Source organism: Lepidochelys kempii, chromosome 7 (assembly GCF_965140285.1).
Source record: "Lepidochelys kempii isolate rLepKem1 chromosome 7, rLepKem1.hap1, whole genome shotgun sequence".
NCBI lineage: Eukaryota > Metazoa > Chordata > Testudines > Cheloniidae > Lepidochelys > Lepidochelys kempii.
In genome coordinates this window covers 41355089-41377232 of record NC_136386.1, presented here as the reverse complement: position 1 = coordinate 41377232, position 22144 = coordinate 41355089, and the positions used below count along the sequence as shown (strand labels likewise).

Sequence of the window (22144 nt, the reverse complement as noted above, 5' to 3'; positions counted from 1 at the left end):
GAAAGAATGCTAGCACAGCCTTCTTTACCTCATGGGAAGTGTTTAAAGCTGACAATCTCTGAAGTACTGTTCGTTTCAGCATCTTGGAAATAAACCACAGCTTTATTCTCTTATTCAGCCACATGGGATTAATGCATAGATAAGAATATCTATACTGAAGAAAATCACAGGAAAACTCAAACTCTGCTACAACGGTAGGTGTTCTTTTGTAAGAAAACATCTTAATCCACAGTTCATCTAAAACAGTTTTAACTAAAGTAACTACTGTATCGATTTCATTGGGAAAGTACAGTAGAAACCTTTCAAGTTTACTTAGAAACTTATTACTTCTTGCTTTTTTCAGTAAGGGGTACAACTAAGTCCTCTCAATTTTAAAAAAAATTATACACATTTTTGTTTTGTTCATTTTCAAATCCAAAGTTTCCATAAACAAACGACCACAAATTTCTTATTTTAAGTTAGCTTTGAAAATCATTATTTTGAACTTCAAAATAAGATTCGGTCTTTTTGTTTTTAACAATTCAACCACATGCTTGCCAAGTATTTTAAATACTGTTTAACAAAATTTTCTGGCTATCAAACAAAAATGAAAGAAATATGATATCTTGCTAAATGTAAGTGACGACAATGAGGTTAACATTGCCTTCATTATTTGGAAACTAGTAAGCTTTTATTTATTACTTTTTAATATATCTTTTGCTGTTAAGTGCAGATTTTTATAGGGCTAACATTTAATTAAAGAATACCAAGAGTTAAAAGTTGATCCCTGTTTCTTATGCGTTAGAAATCCCTGCCAACAAGTCCTCTAGGCTTTAAATATTGTTTTGACAGATTGCATTTTTATTTCCAGTCACAAAGAAAGTGTTCTCGATAGTCAACACTACCATTTCTTCTCCAGCTCAGAAAAAGCCAGACACATTTTCTCTGCTAAAATGACGACTTTCCAGACTATGGTTTTTTTATTTTTCTTTGTGCCTTTGGTGAAGTTAGTACCTCCAATTCAACAAGAGTCACTCAATCTTTATGAGTATGATACAGACATTTTCGAAGAACTGTTTAAACAAGATTATGAAGACAAATCCCAGGATGCAATAAAGAAAAAGGTATTTCATTTATATTATAAATTAGCTATATAATCTTTTAAAAACCTGACAAGCATTATGAATGAATTAGTTATCAGATGCATGTATACACATTTTACAGAAAACTCTTGAAATGGTAGGGAAAAGGTGGATCACCTAAAAATTGAAGCAAAGCAAAAATAGAATCACAAAAGCTTTCTTAACTATGGTTTTCATTAAGGGTCTGAGAAACCCAGAGAATATAGGCAATCACAAAATTGATGGCTGACACACCATTCTTAGATCCCTTATCCTGACGTGCCCAGGTATTTCAGAGGTCTCAAAAGGACATGTCATGTCCAACAGACAACAAGGTGAGTTAAAGATTGAAAATCAGGATGTAGTTAGTCTTAATTCACGAGTTTTGTTTGTTTGTTTTGATATTATAGTAGCATTTGAAACACTTTCATGAAAGTATGTACCGTATATGTAATATGTCATCATAAACCATAGCAGTTCTTTCAAGCTGGAACACAATCAATTGTAATATAATGCCGCTTTTGTTTTTTTAACTGATGGTCTGTAATAGCTCTGAGCAACTGTATCCTACCAAGCAACACTAGGGAGTCCATTGCAATATCAGTACTCTGTTTGCGTGGGCTGAGGGGGATAGAGAAGAAAGTGTGCACTACAACACTCCTCAGCACCCCCTAATGACAAATTGTGAGTGATGCTACTGTCAATCCTGATGCCCAGGAAGTCAGGTACTCAACAAGAGATATACTCAAGAAGAGGAAGGAAGATTTAGTACGAAGTGCCAACCTAAAATACAAATCTCATAGTTCTGTTCAGACTACTCATGAATGGAGCTAAGAGGTGAGAGTTCTTTTGATATGCACTATGCATAACTGGGTTTGAAAAAAAATTAAAGAAGTTTATGGAGCATAGGTCCATCAATGGCTATTAGCTAAGGGTGTCAGGGACGCAATCCCATGCTCTGGATGTCTCTAAACCTCTGACTGCCAGAAGCTGGGTCTGGACGACAGACGTGAACCACTTGATAAGCTGCCCTGTTCTGTTCATTCCCTCTGATGCATCTGGCACCGGCCACTGTAGGAAAACATGGTATTGGATTAGACAGACTATTGGTCTGACCCAGTATAGCCATTCTTATGTACAGCTGGGATCACACAGGCTGAAGGAAAGCTAATTTGTTTAATTAATGCTTAATGCTAACTGCCAGAGGAAAACTTCCATGGTATGTATACACATTTGCAGTGGCAATTTCCAAATATTAAGAGGCTTTTAAGTTATTTTTTACTTAAGGCAAGCCTAATTGCTAACTATGAAACTTATTTTCTAACATAAGCAGCAAAAGAGGGCGAGTCAGCTATACCAGCTCAGAGAATGCAGTAGTGATCACAGAATCATAGAAACGCAGGGCTAGAAGGCACCTTGACGGGCATCAAATCCAGCCCCCTGCACTGAGGCAGGACCAAAAACATGTAAATCATCCCTATTTGGTGTTTGTCCAACCTGGTCTTAAAAACTTCCAATGATGGGGATTCCACAACCTCTCTTGGAAACCTATTTCAGAACTTAACTTTATAGTTAAAGTTTTTCATAATAGTTAGCCTAAATCTCCCTTGCCGCAGATTAAGCCCATTACTGCTTGCCCTACCTTCATGGAACTTCAGTCTTCTTTTCTCAAGGGTTTTTTTCATAGGTCCGATTTTCTAAACCTTTTATCATTTGTTGCTCTTATCTGGAGACTATCCAATTTATCCACATCTTTCCTAAAGTGTGGTGACAAGAACTGCACACAGTACTCCAGCTGAAGCCTCCCCAATTTTGAGGAGAATGAGACAATTACCGCCCATGTCTTACATACAACATTCCTGATAATGCACCATAGAATATTAGCCTTTTTCACAACTGCATCACACGGTTGACTCATGAAATTTGTGATCCACTGTAACTCCAAGATCTTTTTCTACAGTACTACTACCTAGACAGTTATTCCCCATTTGATTTTTCCTTCTTTCGTGATGTACTTTGCACTTGTCTTTACTGAATTTTATCTTGTTGATTTCAGACCAATTCTCCAATTTGTCAAGATCATTTTGAATTCTAGCCCTTTCCTCTGAAGTGCTTGCAACCCCTCTGAGCTTGGGGTTATAAGCATATTTTTCACTCCATTATCCATATCACTAAAGAAAATATTGAATAGTACTATACCCATCACTCACCCCTGTGGGATCCTACCAGATACACCCTCCCAGTTTGACAGCAAACCATTGATAACTACTCTTTGAGGATGGTCTTTCAACCACTTGTGCACCCACCTTAAAGTAATTTTATCTAGACCACATTTCCCTAGATTACTTATGAAAATGTCATGCAGAATTGTGCCAAAAGCCTAACTAAATTCAAGATATACAACATCTACTGCTCCGCCCCGTTCACTAGGCCAGTAACCCTGTCAAAGAAGACAATTAGGTTGGTTTGGCATGATTTGTTTGTGACAAATCCCTGGTAGCTAGTCTTTATAACCCTATTATTCTCTAGGTGCTTACAAACTGATTGTTTAATAATTTGTTCCAGTATATTTATTTCCAAGTGTCCAAGTTAAGCTGCTTGTCCTCTTTGTTTCTCTTTTTAAAGATAGGTACTATGTTTGCCCTTCTCTAGTCCTCTGGGACCTCATTTATCCTCCATAAGTTCTCAAAGGTAATTGCTAATGTTTCTGAGATTAATTCAGTTAGTTCTTTCCGTATTTTGGTTTGCAGTTATGCCTTTAATATTGCCTTTTTGAGAAACTGCCAGATATCCTGAACTCCGTTATCCCTTAGATTTTCTTCCCATGGGATCTTACCTGCCAGTTGTCTAAGTTCATTAGGTCTGCTTTTTTGAAGTCCATTGTCTTTATTGTGCCACTTTCACTTCTTCCTTTCCTTAGAAACATGAAATCCATTATTTCACAACCACTTTCAGCCAAATTGCCTTCTACCTTCACATGTGCAACTGATTCTTCCATGTTGGTCAGAATCAAGTCTGAAATGGCTGTTCCCCTGGTTATTTTGTCTGCTTTCTGAAACAACACATTCCAAAAACTTATTGGAAATTTTGTGTTTTGCTGTACTACTTTTCCAACAGATGTCTCAATAATTAAGTCCCCCTTTATTACCAGAACTTGTGTTTTGGATATTTCTGCTATTTGTGCTAGAAATGACTCATCTACCACCTCTACTCCATCAGTATAGGTTATGGATTGCAGCAATTGTACAATCAAGTCTTATCTTACTTGTTTTTACATTAATTCCTCTCACTTCATCTTTCTTCCAATAATTCAGCTGTTAACTTAAAGCATACAGTAGATCTTTGCTTTATTCTAAATTTGTGTGAATCATTTCTATATCCTGGGTTTATTTGGTTACCATAGTAATGAAAGAATAGTTGTCTTTTTGCAATTAAAACATTGATTCACACAACAAAAGGACTGGAGACCACTTAAACTAGATGTATGACAAACTGATAGCTACCTAAGAAGTCAACAGCCTTTACAAAATTACTGAAAAGACTAAAGCTTAATATAAGCAGGCAAAGCATCAAATGATATGCAATTTTAAATTATTTTGATAAGAGGCAGACTACTTCATGACCATAGAGCAAAATGAGAAGGCATTTATGTAAATGCGGGAAATGTCAGCAGTTATGTATTTGACTGATTCAAATGCCCAAATCAAATTCCATATACACAGTGCATATAATTAAGCAAAGCTATACACCACTCTGCATAATAAAGTTTTAGGAATGTAGCTAGTCATTATTTCCATCAAATCAGTTTTCCACAGACAAATTTTTCCTTGCAAGAAAAAAATAAAATAGTTCCTTATATGCTACAATTATGTCTAAATATGTTCCAAAATTCCAAATAAAAAAAACACAAGAGGTAAAAAAGATCAATAATTTAAAAGGCCCAATCATTTGTGACTATTTGCTTCCTGACTATTTCTACCACTGAACCTAATCAAAACATGCAACCACATTTTTTTCTGGCCTATCACTTTTGTACATGCCCAATTGAAAATCTGGTTTCATATGGCCAATTTCAATCTGTAGCAATGTATTTAAACTCAGTTATAAACAGAGAATACTGATTTTTAACAGGAATGCTAACAGATCCTTACTAAAGCGGTGTAAGTGACCACCACTGTAAAGCCTTTCTTTAAAGTGAATATAGTATATTCTTCAGATGAGCATTGAGATGAAAATGATTATAACATTTATTATTTGAAACCATAACATACTGTATGTTATTAGCTTTCTCTTTGGATGCACAACTCCATTCTGTCAACACAAATACTAAATTAGAAAAAAGAAAAAATGTCAATCCTTTTTGATTTAATTTAATTTTCACAATTAACTCTTATCTCCACAAACCTGCATGTACATATGTACTGTTTTACCTACAGAGTCAACTAAGCTTAATGTTCTACAAAAGAAAGAATTTGTTTTGATCAACAACTATTACTTAAAAATTAAAAGCAAACACTCAGAACAAAGGGGGCAGGGCTTATCAGCCAACAAAATGAGACAGTTCAGCGTGGAGTTCAGCTTTGTCAGTGGGTGTGTTTCCAGTTTTCTGTTTGTTTTTTGGAACAGTTAAGTCTGAAAAGAGGATCAAGGAGAACTCTAGCCCTACCATGGTGCTTCTTTAACAGGATGGACTAAACCAGAGTAGCCTAGATGCTACCAGTTGATTTTTAAGAGGAAGGAGGGGAGGAATCAAGTAACTTGAGACCCTACATTTTTCAAAGAAGGAAAAATGGAGGCAAAGGGCAGGGCAGAGATTGGGCCATGACTATTTTCATAGGTTGGGAGCAGGAAGAGGAGCAAAGCACAAAGCCAGAGCTCTTTTAAGAGGAGTGGGGAGATAAGGTACAGTTGGGGAGCCTTCTGTGCATCAGGGACAGCAACAAAGGAGATGGGGCCCAATATAAAATTGGTTATTGGGTGCATGGGGCCAATTAAGTTATTTAAGGAAGAGGAAGGACATCTGAAAGTTTCAAAGAATGACTTAAAAATGGGAGGAATAGGGGCAACAAACAGGTTCATGTAAATTCCAGGACAGAGAATGATACCAAGTAATGAAAAAAGAAGAATGCTAACTCAGCAGTTTAAGATGTGTTCATTATATCTGTGTAGCACCATGAATTTTTTCTATTATAATATAATTGAAGTTCATAATAAAGGTTTGAAGATTAGTTTTTTTAGGATGTGTGTAAAGATATCAATATTTCATTCACATTGCAAGTTGTAATTCACAGTTATTGTTACTCATATCAGCAGTTTTAATTCATTAAGGCTTGGACTAATTATAAAAATTCTCTGAAGTGAATAACTATGATGAAGCCTATTAACTTACTGCAATTAACTAATGACAACCAGGATCAAACACTACCTCTTTGTGTTTAAAATAAACTTTCAGCTATTTGGAGTGACCCTTAGTGTGCTTCAGAGCGTTGAGTTAGTGACTTTTCAGAGGGAGGAGAAAGTTGTCAGATGGCACCAGATTTTATATGTAAAAAAGCAATTTCTTTTTTAAATACTTATGTGCAAATCTTGCCTGTGCCTCCATAGCTTCAGTCCTTTTTGGAAGCTGCACTAATGTGCAAAAGGGAAGGAAGACAAAATATAGGAGTAGAGTCAAGGATCTTTCTTAGAATCACAGAACCATAGGGTTACAAGTGACCGCAAGGGTCATCTAGTCTAACCCCCTGCCAAGATGAAGTATTTGTTTTGTCTAAACCATCCAAGACAGATTGCTATCGAGCCTCTTTGGAAAATCCCAGTGAAAGAGCTTCCACAACCTCCCTAGGCAGTCTGTTCCATTGTCCAACTGTTCTTACAGTTGGAAAGTTTTTCCTGAAATTTAATCTAAATCTGCTATGCTGTTGTTTGAACCAACTGCCTCTTGCCCTGCCTTCTCTGGTGAGAGAGAATAACTTTTCTCCATCTTTTTTATGGCAGCCTTTCCAGCATTTGAAGATTGCTATAATCTCCCCTCTTAATCTCCTCTTTCCAAACTAAACATGGACCAGTTCTTTCAGCCTTTGCTCATTTGGCTTGCATTCCATCCCTTTGATCATCTTGGTCGCTCGCCTCTGGATCCTTTCCTGTTTCTCTACATCTTTTCTATACATGGGTGACCAAAAATGGACACAATATTCCTATTGAGGCCTAACCAGAGCCAAGTAGACCGGTACTATCGCCTCCCATGGTGATTTGCATGCTATGCCTCTGTTAGTGCAACCCAAAATTGCATTTGCTTTTCTTTTTTTTTTTTTTGGCAACAGCATTGCATTGCTGACTCAGGTTGAGGTTGTGATCCACCACAACTCTCAGAACCTTCTCAGCAGTGCTGCTGCCAATCTAGTTATCCGCCATTCTTTATCTGTGCATTTGGTTTTTCCTCCTTAAGTGTAGCACCTTTGTCTTTGTTAAATTTCATTTTGTTGCCAATAGCCCTTTTCTCCAAGTTATCAAGATCCCTTTGAGTTTTGGCTCGATCTTCCAAAGTGTTGGCAATTCCCCCTAGCCTTGTCTCATCCGTGAATTTGATCAGTATGCTTTCTGTTCCTACATCCAGTTCATTAATAAAGCTGTTAAACAACACCAGACCCAGCAAAGATCCCTATGGAACTCCACTTGAGACCTCCCTCCAACCAGACATCATTCCATTAATCAGAGACCTCTACCAACTAAGCTAATGGAGTAACTAATAGCAATAATATGTTATCTTCCTCTATGTCAACTAGTCATTACTGAGGGAATGACACACACTTAGTCACCAGGTTAAAGTACCTTGCTGAACTGGGGCAAATATCTGCAAGGGGATAGGTTTGGAAAGTAAAGTTTACATACACTTGATAAAAGATGTTAGCATGTTTAATGTTTCAGGAGAAAAATTCTCACTGACTTTTTATTCGGAAGAGTATTTTATTTTACTAAGACTATTTATGTACTATATATAGATGGTCTCAGTGTATTAGGATTGTTATCTATTTGCAAATAGTCTTTTGAATGCTGATGTTTAAGGCCAATTTAAATCTAGTCAATTTCTAAGATTAAGTTAAGAGCAGTTTCAGGTATACTCCTGTTTCATAGTCTCCTCCTCCTCATTATTTGTTGTTTTATAAAGTTTTCCTATTATTTAAGAAATGCTTCTCTTTCTCCTCTCTGTGTACGAAACCCACAAACAAAAGGGGAAACTGGGTATATATCAAATGCTGTCCAAATGCAAATAAACAATATTTTTCTCTAATTCCTTTCAGTTAGAAGTATTCATTATAAGAATAGCAAGCAGCACATTTTAAACAGTAGTACAATATTAAAGTTTGACTTTAATGGTTTGGTTTAATGGTTTGCCTTTCATGAACTCTTCATTTTTATTACCTTTGTTCTTACAGGGAAAAGATGACATGATTGTTTCTCCTGACTCTAACATACAGCTGGAACTGCAGAGAGATGAGAGTGTACCTAAAGTACCACCAACCAAAGATACAGGTAAGTTATAGAAGTGTTACAATATTAAGCTTCCTAAAAAAAATATTTCACATTAAAAAAAATAAGAGTTTAGTAAAGGAAAACTGCATATAGCACTCATCTTTTCATTCATAAACAAGGTTTTCATGAGCTCAGTGGGATTTCTGCTAACTCCAGTGTGAAAATTTTAAAGAAGCTCCAGATACATTCTGAATACATGCAGCCCAGTTTATCTGATGCTCCTATCACATCCTCTAGGCAAACACACATATTGAATGGTCAAATGAAAACATAATAAAGCTAACAATATGAACTAGACAATCAGGCAAACATAAGGTAACTAATTCGTGTTGAAGTGAAACGTGCTCACCGCAGCTTGTATGAGGTGAGTCTTTTGCAGGCTGGCCAGACATAAAGAGATATTACCCTTTAAGGACTCTCTCTCAACAATAGGTGAGGGGAACAGGGACAGGTCAGTGGAGGGGTCACTGCCCTTTCTGCAGACTGGAATGTAAGGAGGGTGTTTAGAACCCACACACCCACAGAGGAGCTGTCTTTAACCTGGATCAGGCTGGCAGCTCCCACTCACCACCCATAACATTTGCAAAAAAATTGGATTTCTATACGGCCGGCTGTAGGCATTACTTGTAGTCGCCCTTTTTCTTGGTGAGCTGGAAAGGTATTTTTCCCTCACCACCAGATTGTCCAAGACAGGGTGGGGTGATTTTTTTTGCCTTCCTCCCAGTAGGTCTGGGACTCAGTAGGGTGTGTGTGTTTGAGTTTGGGGGTGGGGATTAGGTTATAATGTCACAACTTCATAAGTAATAATTGTGCCAGATATCCAGCGTAGATAACTGTTATGGAACAGATACAGTTATCAGATAAAATGGACTGGCAAAGGATTTGAAAGAAAGGATCCCTTACGGACCTGTGTAAGAGGGAGTATTGGGACTCCTACATCTGGAACAGCAGGTAGCCAATACCTCTCCTTTTCTAGCCCCACAACAGGATGGTTGGGACCAGATTGTGGATTATGTGGAAGTGATTAAGGAAATAATCATGACCTGAATTATACAATTTATTGCAGGGTTCTTTCAGCTATCTTCAGTGAATAAAATTGCAGTCTAATTACACCACATCCATTTCCTGCTGTCTATTTTATGGCATGACTAGACAACGGGTGAAGTGAAAAAGTAGAGAGACTTCTATGGAGAGCTATCTGCTCTCAGCACTTCAACTTCAGAGAGGAGCAGACTATGTCTGTACTGTAGCTAGACAGAGCTTAACTTGACAGAGTTTATACATTACAATCAATACCTTGAAATGCATCCAGAAATTAAGTAGAATCCAAATTAATTTGGCACAATACACTTCACAAAAGGATCACCGTTAAGGTTTCCGCAGCTACATTCTCCATTAGCTCAAGTTTCCCAGTAGTTTTCAAGTGTATCCCCACAAATAGCTTTTCTGTAATTAACCATGATGTGATCCACATGTGAAAGGAAAATATAAATACAATAAAAAATAATAAAAACCCCACCTCCCTAAAAACACAAATAACCCCGCCCCCAACTCCTTGCCAAAAATAAAATAAATTAAATGAACCACTCTTGGGTACGACTTCTATCTAGAAATCCAGGATCAAACAATGATTTAACAAGACCCTCAAGTTGCAAATCTATAAAAATCTTTTAATCAAGGAATAATTATAGCCTCCACCATCTATAGGCATTTCCCCAGCCAACCAACATTCTCTGAAATGAATCATCTGCCAATTAGTTCTCATCCAACAGTGAGCAAAGCTAGGAGTACACCCTCCAACTCCAATGAAAGAGTCATGCACTCCTTCTCCAACCACTACACTATTTCCTGTATTCACATACAAAATGAGCAAGAGGAGTCTAAGGGTAGAGATCTGAAATCACAGGCAAAAGACTGAATGCAAGGCTAATGAATGGGGTCCAGTATTAACCTCAGGACCCTTTCAATGGAAAGAAATAACTGAAGACTTACCAATTCTCAGCTTGCCCATACCTACCAGCCATTTCATCAGGACTTCATTAGTTATGAGTATCAAAAACTGCCAATTGATCTAGAAGGAACTTCTTTGTTAGGTGGACAGCAAAAAGACAAGTATCACCTATGCACCAGATCCAGATATATATAGAAGATGACTAAAAGTTTCAATACCACAAAGAGTTAGAGATTAGAACTAACAAAAGTTGTAGCACAATTGAATTCAAAGCTGCAACATTAACTTTGAGGCAAGGCCTGAATATTCCATGATTTCATGAATGTGCAATTTGCCTTAGCATCCTTTGCTACAGAATTGTGCTCGAGAATCCAAATATTCTCCTGTTCTTATACATGTCTCTTTCCAGCCTTGAAAACGCAAAACTAGAAATTGATAGTTTTCATCTTGAGAATATCTGAAATGAAAGGTCAAAGGCACAAACTGCCCCATTATAGCAAATGAGTTTTCTGAAGCCTAAAGATAAAGTCAACATCAACATTAAGTATTTCACTGCTAATTAATTTAGCAGACACAACCAGTAAATGGACATTTCCCTCATTTCCCAAAATGTCTCCCAATGAGCCAAAAGCGCCAAGTATTTCCCTACTCAACAAAATCTTCAACTTTACCTATACAAACTTCTAAAATGCACTTATGTTAATATAAAAATCTTTGGCACAATGTAAATTAAAACAGCAGTGACAATGTAAATACAATTAATAAAGTCCTAGGATATTAAATTCACTTTTTTCATTTAATAAATTAATTCATTACCTATATTTTTCGATGTAAATCAAACTGGCCAGCAATTTCTAATCTGCCACAGGATACAAGACTCTTGAAGTATTTATGTACAGCTTGTACAGAGCACATAGGCCATGCTCATAAGATGTAGGGTGATTTATGGTCTCAGTCTTTGACTGGTTCACATGGAAGCTTTTGCTTTTCTAAGATTTTTTTTTCTAACATAAGTTCAACTTTGAAAGCAATCATTTTTAAGGAAGGCGAGTGACATTACAATCAGTTATGCTGAATGCTTACACAGCTGTAATGATTGCAAACCAATTCAATAACATAGCTGAGTAACTCTGATAAATGGTGCTTCAGGAACAGATTAGAAAAAGGAAGCTAGAATGTGTAAGTAGAAAAGTGCAATCCTCAATACAAGGAATGTTTTTTCTAAGAGAAAGGATTTGATGACCATGACATCTTTTTTGACCATACTACCTTGAGAACAAATATATAAAATCCTGAAAGACGACAAACCTTAACTCAGTGAAATTCTATGTTTTGTATTAAAGATTGTCAATCTTTTAGCTTTCTACTGACACAAGAAAATCAAATTCTTTGTTTGCAGATTTGGCCACTTGTCTGCTGTGTGTGTGTTTAAGTGGATCGGTATACTGTGAAGAAATTGATATTGTTGCTATTCCCCCTCTGCCAAAGGAAACAGCCTACCTTTATGCACGATTCAACAAAATAAAGAGAGTGGCAGTCTCAGATTTTGCTGATATTCGTAAGTATATTTAGACTTCAATCTTTTTGATTAGGTGATATGTGCTTATAGTTTAAAGTTAAATTCTTCCTTGCATATGGAATGGGGGGACGGTGTCAATACCAAAACAAGATACATTTCATATTCATTGTTGAACTCCATCATTGCATTAATATGTATTATATATAACACACTACTATTAGAAAAGAATTGTAAAAGCAAATCTGAAAACCTAGCTAAGCCTAACCTATGGCTGGCGGGGGAGCGAGGGGAACATAGTTGTATGTATAAGACAAAGCTCCCAGTCCAGATAATATCAGGATGTCTGGTTACCCTAATTCACAAATACCACGAACCACATATTTCAGAGTAACAGCCATGTTAGTCTGCATCCGATGAAGTGAGCTGTAGCTCACGAAAGCTTATGCTCAAATAAATTGGTTAGTCTCTAAGGTGCCACAAGTACTCCTTTTCTTTTTATGAACCACATAAGTAGTGTTGTGTCTCAATCTGGGCTGTCTTAAAGGAACCATAAAGTATCACGAGGAATTCAGAGAGGCAAAGAAAATATACACTTTTATTTGTTTAAACCTTTTTCTGTGCTGATTGCCCCGCTCTCCCTAACTAATTAGTAGGGACATACAGCAGAGAAACCTGGTCTTAACTAAAGTTAAGCATGTCACCGTTAATGCAATGCTAAGTGTTTAAATTAAATACCAAGCTCTCAAAAGTAAAGAAATTCTACAAGTTAAGATTTCTCTTACACTGTCAAGTCAATCTCTTTGTTCATATGCAGTATTATCTATTCTCCTCTTTGTTGAAAGTGACTTTAAAAGCATTTGTCTTAAGAACTGGGCTTGCTCCTTTTTGTGATTCTTCTGGAAACGTGAAGAAGGCCTGGAAAGTTATTTTACTTAATTTTTTTTATGCTTATCTTTTACCGTAGAAATTCAAGTATGTTCTTGGCTGAAAGACATAATGACTATATAACTTAGGTGACAGTACTAAGGCCAACAGTGTAGAGAGAAAAGAGAGGGGATTTTGTCAGACTTTAAAGACTGCTTTTGTTTCTACTTACCTATTTAACTTCAATGACTAATTAACATTTGGAAGGACATCTTTGTTGTAAATTCACATGCCTTTTTACTTATATTCACCCTATCAGGGGATAGAATAAACCTCTTGGAATCTGTGTGTTCAATTAAAGTGAACATACACATCAAGGGGACTGAATTAACGTTACACAGGCAGCTACTATTATGGCATTTCCAAATTTTGAGTGTTTAACTTGGCAACCTTATTATTCTTTTAACAGTTTTCTTCAATGTAATTTCCTTATTTTTTAAAACAAACAGAAAAAACAGAAACTACATCAAGTGGCACCCTCCTGACCCCCCACATAGGTGGTCATCTGGAACAGGACCCTTAGATCCACAACACAGACCTCTATCACTTGAGATAACAAGTAACCAATAACAGTAGTAGGCTTTTATTCTCTGTGTGGATCAGCCACTAATTGTTAGCCTCTTTACAAACCTTGAGTGAATGTGTGTGAACTGAGAGTTTTTCAGATGCTCATATCTTGACCACATTTGGGTGGATTTCCACAGGGACAGGAGGCACATCCCTAAAACCCAGGCAACTTCTGTGGCAAATTTCAAGTTCCCCTCTAAAGGATGGAGGCACTAGAGCAGGGGTTCTCAAACTGGGGGTCAGGACCCCTCAGGGGGTTGCAAGGTTATTATATGGGGGGGGGGTCACAAGCTGTCAGCCTCCAACCCAAACCCTACTTTGCATCCAGCATTTATAATGGTGTTAAATATATAAAAAAGTGTTTTTAATTTATGAGGGGGAGTCACACTCAGAGGCTTCCTATGTGAACAGGGTCACCAGTACAAAAAGTTTGAGAACTACTGCACTAGAGCTTCTCAATGAAATGGTTAGATTTATATAATTTTAACTGGGCAAAACTACTTATTTTTCCATAGCCTGGCTCTTGGCAGTGGCTGAACTGTTTGTTTTGTTTTGTGTTTTTCAGCCTAAGGCATTTGTGGAGAATTTTAGCCCAAACAATTAAAGTTTGAGAAAGTTATAAGAAACTGAAAACAGGGACTTATGACGCAAAGGGTTAGGCAATCATATTTATAAGCATTTCTACCAGAGCCACTTATAATAGGAGTATATTATGGTTTACTGCATTTTACATACCATGAAAAATAAATTTTTTTGTTTCCTTTATATAAAGCTACGTTAAGAAGAATTAATTTAAGTGGAAATAGGATAGAAGAAATTGAAGATGGTGCCTTTTCAAAGCTTCTGTTATTAGAAGAACTTTCACTTGCTGAAAATAAACTGATAAGACTTCCAGTTCTGCCCCCCAAACTAATTACATTTAATGCAAACTACAACAGAATTAAGAGTAGAGGTATCAGAGCAAATGCTTTCAAGGTAAGTAACAGGTTATAAAAATTGGAGTAATTTACATAAACTTAGATAAATAACCATTATCATAGATGTAGTGTTTGTTAAATATTTGTAAACTTTACTGTAAGACTCTGAGCACAGGTATAGGAGGTTTTTCAGATTTTTAAAACAGCATGCTTTTTATTTAAGGTATATGGAACAACAGCAATGCTCTGCTAATTATGCAAACAGTTTCATTTTAAGTCCAATTTTGCCCTCCTCACTTCTAAAATCAACATAAAAAAAAAGTACATTTGGCCTCCAAATTGGTAGGTCAGATCAGGGGCCAAGGCAGAATTTCAATTTTTTTTTTAACACACTAGGAAGTGAATTGGACAGGAGCTCCTGAAATAAGACACTCTTAAAAGAGTTTTTATCCTAAAAGATTTGAGGAGGACCAACAACCTCTCCAAGCCTTGTGGTACTTCCAGAGGAAATGTCCTTCCTGAAGACCTCAGATCTACAGAGGAGGAAAATGACACCCTGGTCTCCCACAGCTACCTGTGTTCTTATTCAGTACCTCCCTCCTCCAGCATTATAGATGTGAGTTCTGTAAGAAGAGGGCTTTGGAAGAAAATCTGATTATCTGCAAGAAAGAACAATTTTCCCCTACCCACATGACTCAGGAGGCCTGTTAAATCTTAAATGAGCTTCCATTGGTTCACCCCAGGCCTGAATAGCTTATTATGGTTTGTCTGGGACTAAGAAAACTACTAATGCTGGGAATTCTGAGGATCTGAGGAGTATCCTAAGAGTCTGTGAAATGCAGGTAGGAGAAGTGAGAACATGGAGCTAAGCATCTTCAGGTTTACTAACAATTCCAATAAGGCTCTTAGTGAAAAATACTTGTAGCCTTAACTTCACCTTAAAGTTTTTGTATGGAAATAGTTCTGTAGCTATGGAGAGCTATTACATTATTACATAATAAGCTGTGATTACATAACTAAACTCAACAGGGCTTGATTTGATTCTAATTGTCAATTTGTATGTCAGGTTGTTGGCACAGCAACCCAGAAAAACATGATATATGGCAAAAAGAGATTACTCAAAATAGAAGAGTCAGTGAAAGCACCATGACACCGGCTCACCCCAGTAATGATCCAAAATTCTTCACCGCAAGAAGGACATAGCCCACTTTGGTATTCAGCTATAAGTATGGTTCTAGAAAGTGGGGGAAAACATTAACAGAGCAACAACCAACAATAATAACAAATCATTACAATCACAATGTGAAGCAATATTAATTGGTTTAATTCCCAAGGAAGGTTAATACTAGAGGATATTTTAGTCACAGCCACATTCAAACACTCTTAAATAAAGCTATGGCATTAAAGCTTGAAATTTAATAGAACTTGTTTTATTAAACTTTTCAATCTCTCAAAAATGTAACAAATCCTGTTCAAGCAATTTCTTAGTATGTTACAGCAGTGGTCCTTAACCACGGGTACATGTACCCCGGGGGTACACAGAGGTCTTCCAAGGTGGTACATCAACTCATCTAGATATTTGCCTAGTTTTACAACAGGCTACATAAAAAGCACTAGCTAAGCAAGTACAAACTAAAATTTCATACAGACAATGACTTGTTTATACTGCTCTACATACTATACACTGAAATGTAAGTACAATATTTATATTCAAATTGACTTATTTTATAGTTATATGGTACAATTGAGAAAGTAAGCAATTTTTCAGTAATAGTTTGCTGTGACACTTGTATTTTTATGTCTGATTTTGTTAGCAAGTAGTTTTGAAGTGAGGTGTACCTTGGGTACACAAGACAAATAAGACTCCTGAAAGGGGTACAGTGCTCTGGAAAGTTAAGACCACTGTGTTAGCATATTACATACAGTACTTCCAACAAAAGAACATTCATATGGGATGTCTTTATGGACATATAATTAGCCAAGGTATGTATTCAGAAGAAAAATGCTGATACCTATTGTTAGACAGGCATGTGAGGTGGGTGGATTCCCTGGCTCTGCCCCCCCCCACAGTTGGAACACACCCCCCCCCGTGCTTCCCCCGCACCCAGAACCCTGCGCTACCCCCTGGTCGGAGGAGCTCAAGGCCAGCCGAAGTCCTGAGCTTCCCCCCGCCTGCCCGCTACGCCTTCCCTCCCCATACCCGAAGCTGCCCCAGGGAAAAGCGTCTCATCCGGAAGAAGCTTTTGATATCCCCCATGCAGGATCCAGGGCGGTATGTGCTACTAAGCTTCCTGGGTTCAGCAGTAATCTCTCTGGAGTCGGGAGAGATTATCGATGAACCCAGGAAGCCGAATACCACATACTGCCTCCTCAGCCACCCAGGAACCTGCACGGGGCATAATATAGCAAAAACTTCTCCTGCCAAACCCCACAACCGGGGGTCCAGCAGCAGCACCGGGGTGGCTGAGTCTCTCCTGGCCTTTTATACCTGCTGCCCATGTAGACAGGCACAGGAGGAACTGAACTACTGACAGTGTAATCAAGGAAAATCAACACTAATTTTTTTTTCTCCTCTTTTCTACAGAAACAGACCAATTTGTCATATCTCTATCTCGCACATAATACACTGGAATCTGTACCTCTTAACTTACCAGAGAGTCTGCGTGTTCTGCACCTTCAGGTCTCAAAGTATTTTTTTGATATTGTAGGGCACAGATAATGATTTAGCTAAAATAAGACCACTCTTCCTTTCTTTCATTATTTGTTTTCAATTTGGCTCAAACTGTTGTGTTACCATCGTCCAAAAACATTCCACTGAAAACTAAACATTAGTACAGACATGCACCTAACTATACTTAGCACCATAGCACATGTGCTCATCCTATCTCTGAAACATTAAAAAAGCAATAAAGTAGTTGAGACTTCAAATAATTCTTCAGAATAAAGTAAAATAGAAGGTCTCCTAGCCACTAAAGCTGTTTGGTGGCTGATTGTAACTGCAATACTGGAATTTGTCACTACTTTGTCTATAAACACTGTTGATTTCTCTATTTCAAGGGCAGTCCCCGGCCACAATGAGCAATAGAATAACCCTTTGTCAACAAAAAGTACTAGATTTCAGTACCAATGTAAAATTACTGCTTAATAACTGCACCCATAAAATAAACCCTTTAGAAGACTTAAAAACAAACAAACTTAAGATTCAAACACAAAAACAATAAAATAAAAAACCAAGAAAAGGAGAGACAATTAATTATTTGTAAGATTCAGATACTTTCATCTAGGTTTTGATGCTGAAACATTTTCAAACTATCCTTGTTTTGTTTTGCAGTTTAACAACATAACCTCAGTCACAGATGACACGTTCTGCAAATCCAACAACACACGTTATATCCGTTCACGTATGGATGAGATAAGAATGGAAGGCAACCCAGTCATCTTGGCAAAGCATCCTAATGCTTTCTCTTGCTTGAAAACACTGCCTGTAGGAACATATTAACAACCACTATCTATTAATTATACATGCTAAAAACTTAAGTATGGGAACATATGATCATTCCTGTTCCTTTTTTAAATGACTATCCTTTCCCTTGCTAATTATGTTTTTCTATATACCTAATGAACTTTTAATCACGTTAAAAATGTGGTTCTAGTCTGAAAAATCACCGTGTAAAAACAGCATCTGCTCACTTGACAGACCCAATACTACTTGTACTTTCAGATTCATGTAGGTTTATGACAGTGTCAAAAGTATGGGCTTAAACCTGCAACACTTACTTCTGCAAGTATCCTTTACTCATAGATATCATTCCTTTAGCTTCAGTGGTTTAATTGCAATACTCATATGAATAAGGATTGCAGGATCAGGCTTTAAGTTTGAACTACTATATTCATACTAACACTGCAAAGCAAACACAGCTGTGAGAATGTTATTCTGGCTTGCACATCAGCAGAATTGTTAATTAAGTTCCAAGAGACAGCCACCCGCAGCACCTCAATTGCACGTTGGAAGCAATGGGGTTGCACTGGTATAACTACAACCAGAATCTGGCTCAAATCATTTTAATTACTGATTAAAATCCATGACCTGAAAAAAGCACAGATTCACTCTAATTCTTTGTCTTGATCAGGAAAACCACTGAGTTTAGATCAGGCTTCGAGCAGGTGAACTTTGTTTTTCCTTTTGGTAAACCAAGAAAGTTTCAACTGGAACTCTCTAAGAAAAAATAAAGATGGACTTGTACAATGTCACTTTTTAGAATAGAAGCCATAGTTCAATTACTGGAAAAATGTAAAAAAGAGACACAGAAAACTTTTTAAAATGCTTAGGAATAAAATGCAAAGTTGGTTCTATCTTAAACTGTAAAACAGTATAAAAACCTAATACAATTATATTACCAACATGGTTTTATCCTTTTAGCTTTTTTCAGATACAAGCAATACAAAGGGACATAGTCTCATATTAATGCTGGGGGCTTTTGACTGACAGTTCAGATTAAAATAAAGATAACTACACCCTAAAGATATTGATTCTGACTTAACACAAATACACAATTTCAGATTTCTTTTTTTTTTCTGTTTTTGTTTGTTTGTTTCAATAGGAATTTGCACAGTCCTCATTTGGCCCAGCAGCTTCATAAATACAAATGTAGAAAAAAACCTAATCACTAATACTAGACTTATTTTTCCTGGACCAGTGATATATAAAAGGAGCTTGCTGAAATACAAAAAGTTCTCAACTTTATATACAAATAATAAAATAGTAGCTATTTAAATTTCAAATACATAATGGTATTTCACTTTGGAATCACTGTTTTTCCTTAGTAATACGAAGTCAGTTTACAGTAACAACTTTTTTTTAAATCTCCAACCTAAGTAAACAATAATATGACAGTGCTTGCATTATGGGCTATTATAACCTGCTCAACTAATATAGTTGAATTGAATATTGTTATGTGCTCATTAAAAGCCTGAGGTACTGTTGCTATGCACCTATGAAAATTTAAACCTAATAGGCTTTTTAGTGGTGTCAAAATCAAAAATTGTTTCGCTGGTTTTAATTTTCTTGGAGAAGAAAGTGATTATTTTATTATAATTATTTAAAAAATAAAAATAAGCCAGAAGATATTTTTAATCTTGAATCCATAATTAAGAAAAATCACAATCACACTTGCACCAGTATTGTTTCATTTTTTTTTCTTTTAAATCCCCTGACATTTTGAAAACTAAATCTATCACTCTTGTTGGGGTTGATGAATTAACTAGCAGCTAGAACACTTGATTTTCATTTTCCATTTAAAAAAATTACCCGAGTCATGAAACTCATATGCTTTAAAGTTTTTAATAAAACATAAAAGAAAAACAGCCACCCCACAGCAGCCACAATTATATTCCAAGTCCAAGCCAAGCTGATGCTAAAAGGAAAAAAGAAAAACATTTCTTTGTCCTAGTAGTGGCCAATGTATAACAATAGCCAGTATAAGAGTAATAATATTGCATATGTAGCAGGCCCACTATATCTTCATCTCATTCCAAACCTTGATTAGTAAAGAAAGCTCTTTCCATACATAAATAGGACCAAATAACAATGATTGCTTTCCTATGAGAAAATAGGTTTTTATACATATTAGAAAATCTGGAGAACAATCTCTTTGAGATTACAACATTCTTATGTTAAGTTAAATTTTGGAACTGTAATGTTTGACAGTGTCACTTTAAAACAACTGCATCTGCATATTTATGTTATTCATTTATTCACATGCTATAAACTCACTGGGAAGCCAACCAAGTACACTGCTCTTTACTTTCTTGTGATAATTACTGATCGCTTGCTTTAAAATCAGACACTGACTACATAACTATCATTGCATTGTCAGTTTAATATTTTACTGCAATCAGTTCTTATATCACTTAGTTTTAAATACAGTCTTATCAACTACATAACATCCATGTATAGTATACATTTTATGTATACAAAATTCAAACAAGCTTGATCTTCCAGTCTAATAATATGAAATTATTATGGCTCTTAAACAGAAAGTTCTATAAATGAGCAACTAACAAAAACCACCTGTGACTGCTTCAAACCCCAAAGGAAATATTTGTATGGAGACTATCACATATTTGCGGCATTTACTAAAAACAAACTGGTTACTTGTGGCAACCTAAGAAGCTGACTGTTCCAAATTCCTTATCAGACATTTGAAACAAATAAAAAACTGCCCTCCAAACCACTGTTTTAATGTCTCCCAATTACTAATATTTTATTGCCCTCCAGCAAATCATCAAAACAAAAACCTCATCTTCAGAGTGGTTCCTCATATGACAATAAAACACAGAATAAGCAACACTATCATTATTTCCAAATGTGAACCTATAACAAAAGGCTTCAGTGTGATACTGTGCAAAGTCATTTGGTCATTACATGCGTACAAAATCTAATACAACAGACAAAATGGTGATGCTCTATCTAGGCCCATAGATTAAGATGTCTATTGTAAACTGAATATCCATCTTTATTTTTAGTGTAGGTGTATCCTTTTTTATTTTCAGTATGAACACTACTATTTTAACCACTGCTTGCCTACCCTTTTGTGCATTAATAATAAAGCAAAAAAATATACCTTAGCAGGCAAGTTATCATTTTTTCTGCTGATTGTTTGTGATGCCATTGAACTGCTTGCTGTCTCTCCTATATCAGAAAACATCACTTATACGTCTGGTAAAATTATCACAATGTTGTCAAGAACAAGTGGTCTCTAAGTCTCTTAACAGGTCTATACTCATTAATCATGCTTGGTAAAGTTAAAAGGGTACCCAAAAAGTATGTTTTTCTTCATCCTCTTCTAATAATTTTTTTCATAGAAAGGAAAGTAACTTTAGAATCATTACATTTGTCATATTGATGGACAAAGAGTGTTCCATTTGTTGTCTTTACTACTTATTAGTTAACATTAATATTGTGCATCATAAACTCCAAGAATTGAAGCAAGAAAATCTTTTCTGTCCTTTATTTTCCAAGATGTTCATTAATAAAGTCTTTTGCATGTAATATTCAGGGACTTAGAGAAGTGAAAATGGCTTTCAAAAGGATTAAGATCTGAGGTAGTACCTTAGTGAGATGTCAGGGTTTTAATATGTATATTTACCAAGCTTCTAAATGAACCATATGCCTAAATATGAAAACTACAAAAACTTTTTAATGAATACATTTTTGGTCAAAAAAAAGTATTTCTTCATATTCTGCTAATTCATTTGAACAAAATGTGTCAAATTAATCTGTGATGTAACTCTACTGAAGTCAATGATTTATACCAGATATGAAATTGGCTTACTAGGTCTGTCTTATCAGTTTCTCTTAATTATCCATTTTAAAACTAATCTTTAATGAAAATATTCTTTCAAGCAGAATTGTATGTTTTGGAAAAATATAAGGGTTAATTCACAAGGAAATTAATAATTATTTTGAAAGCTAGCTCCAAAAGGAATTGTAGGACCAACATTTCCATATGAACTTTGGATTTTTCATACAAGAGGCATGCTTTTTTTGTGTCTTTCTAGGCATAATGGAAAAAAAAATCTTACTTTCAGATGACAATATGTTTAATAGCTCAAAAATCTTTTTGTGTAAAGGGCC

The 22144-nt window shown here is 36.1% G+C and overlaps 2 protein-coding genes across 4 annotated transcripts in view; one reads left to right on the top strand and one right to left on the bottom strand.

Moving 5' to 3' along the window:
• CENPP (centromere protein P) overlaps nucleotides 1-22144 on the bottom strand; it is a 319800-nt gene that overhangs the window by 257373 nt on the left and 40283 nt on the right. The gene's annotated exons all lie outside the window — the stretch shown is intronic.
• On the top strand, nucleotides 862-21852 carry OGN (osteoglycin). The gene is made up of 6 exons (XM_073352366.2): nucleotides 862-1103; nucleotides 8534-8630; nucleotides 11981-12139; nucleotides 14364-14566; nucleotides 17093-17188; nucleotides 17840-21852. The coding sequence occupies exons 1-6, from the start codon at nucleotides 933-935 to the stop codon at nucleotides 18005-18007; spliced, it is 894 nt and encodes a 297-aa protein (XP_073208467.1). The 5' UTR covers nucleotides 862-932; the 3' UTR covers nucleotides 18008-21852.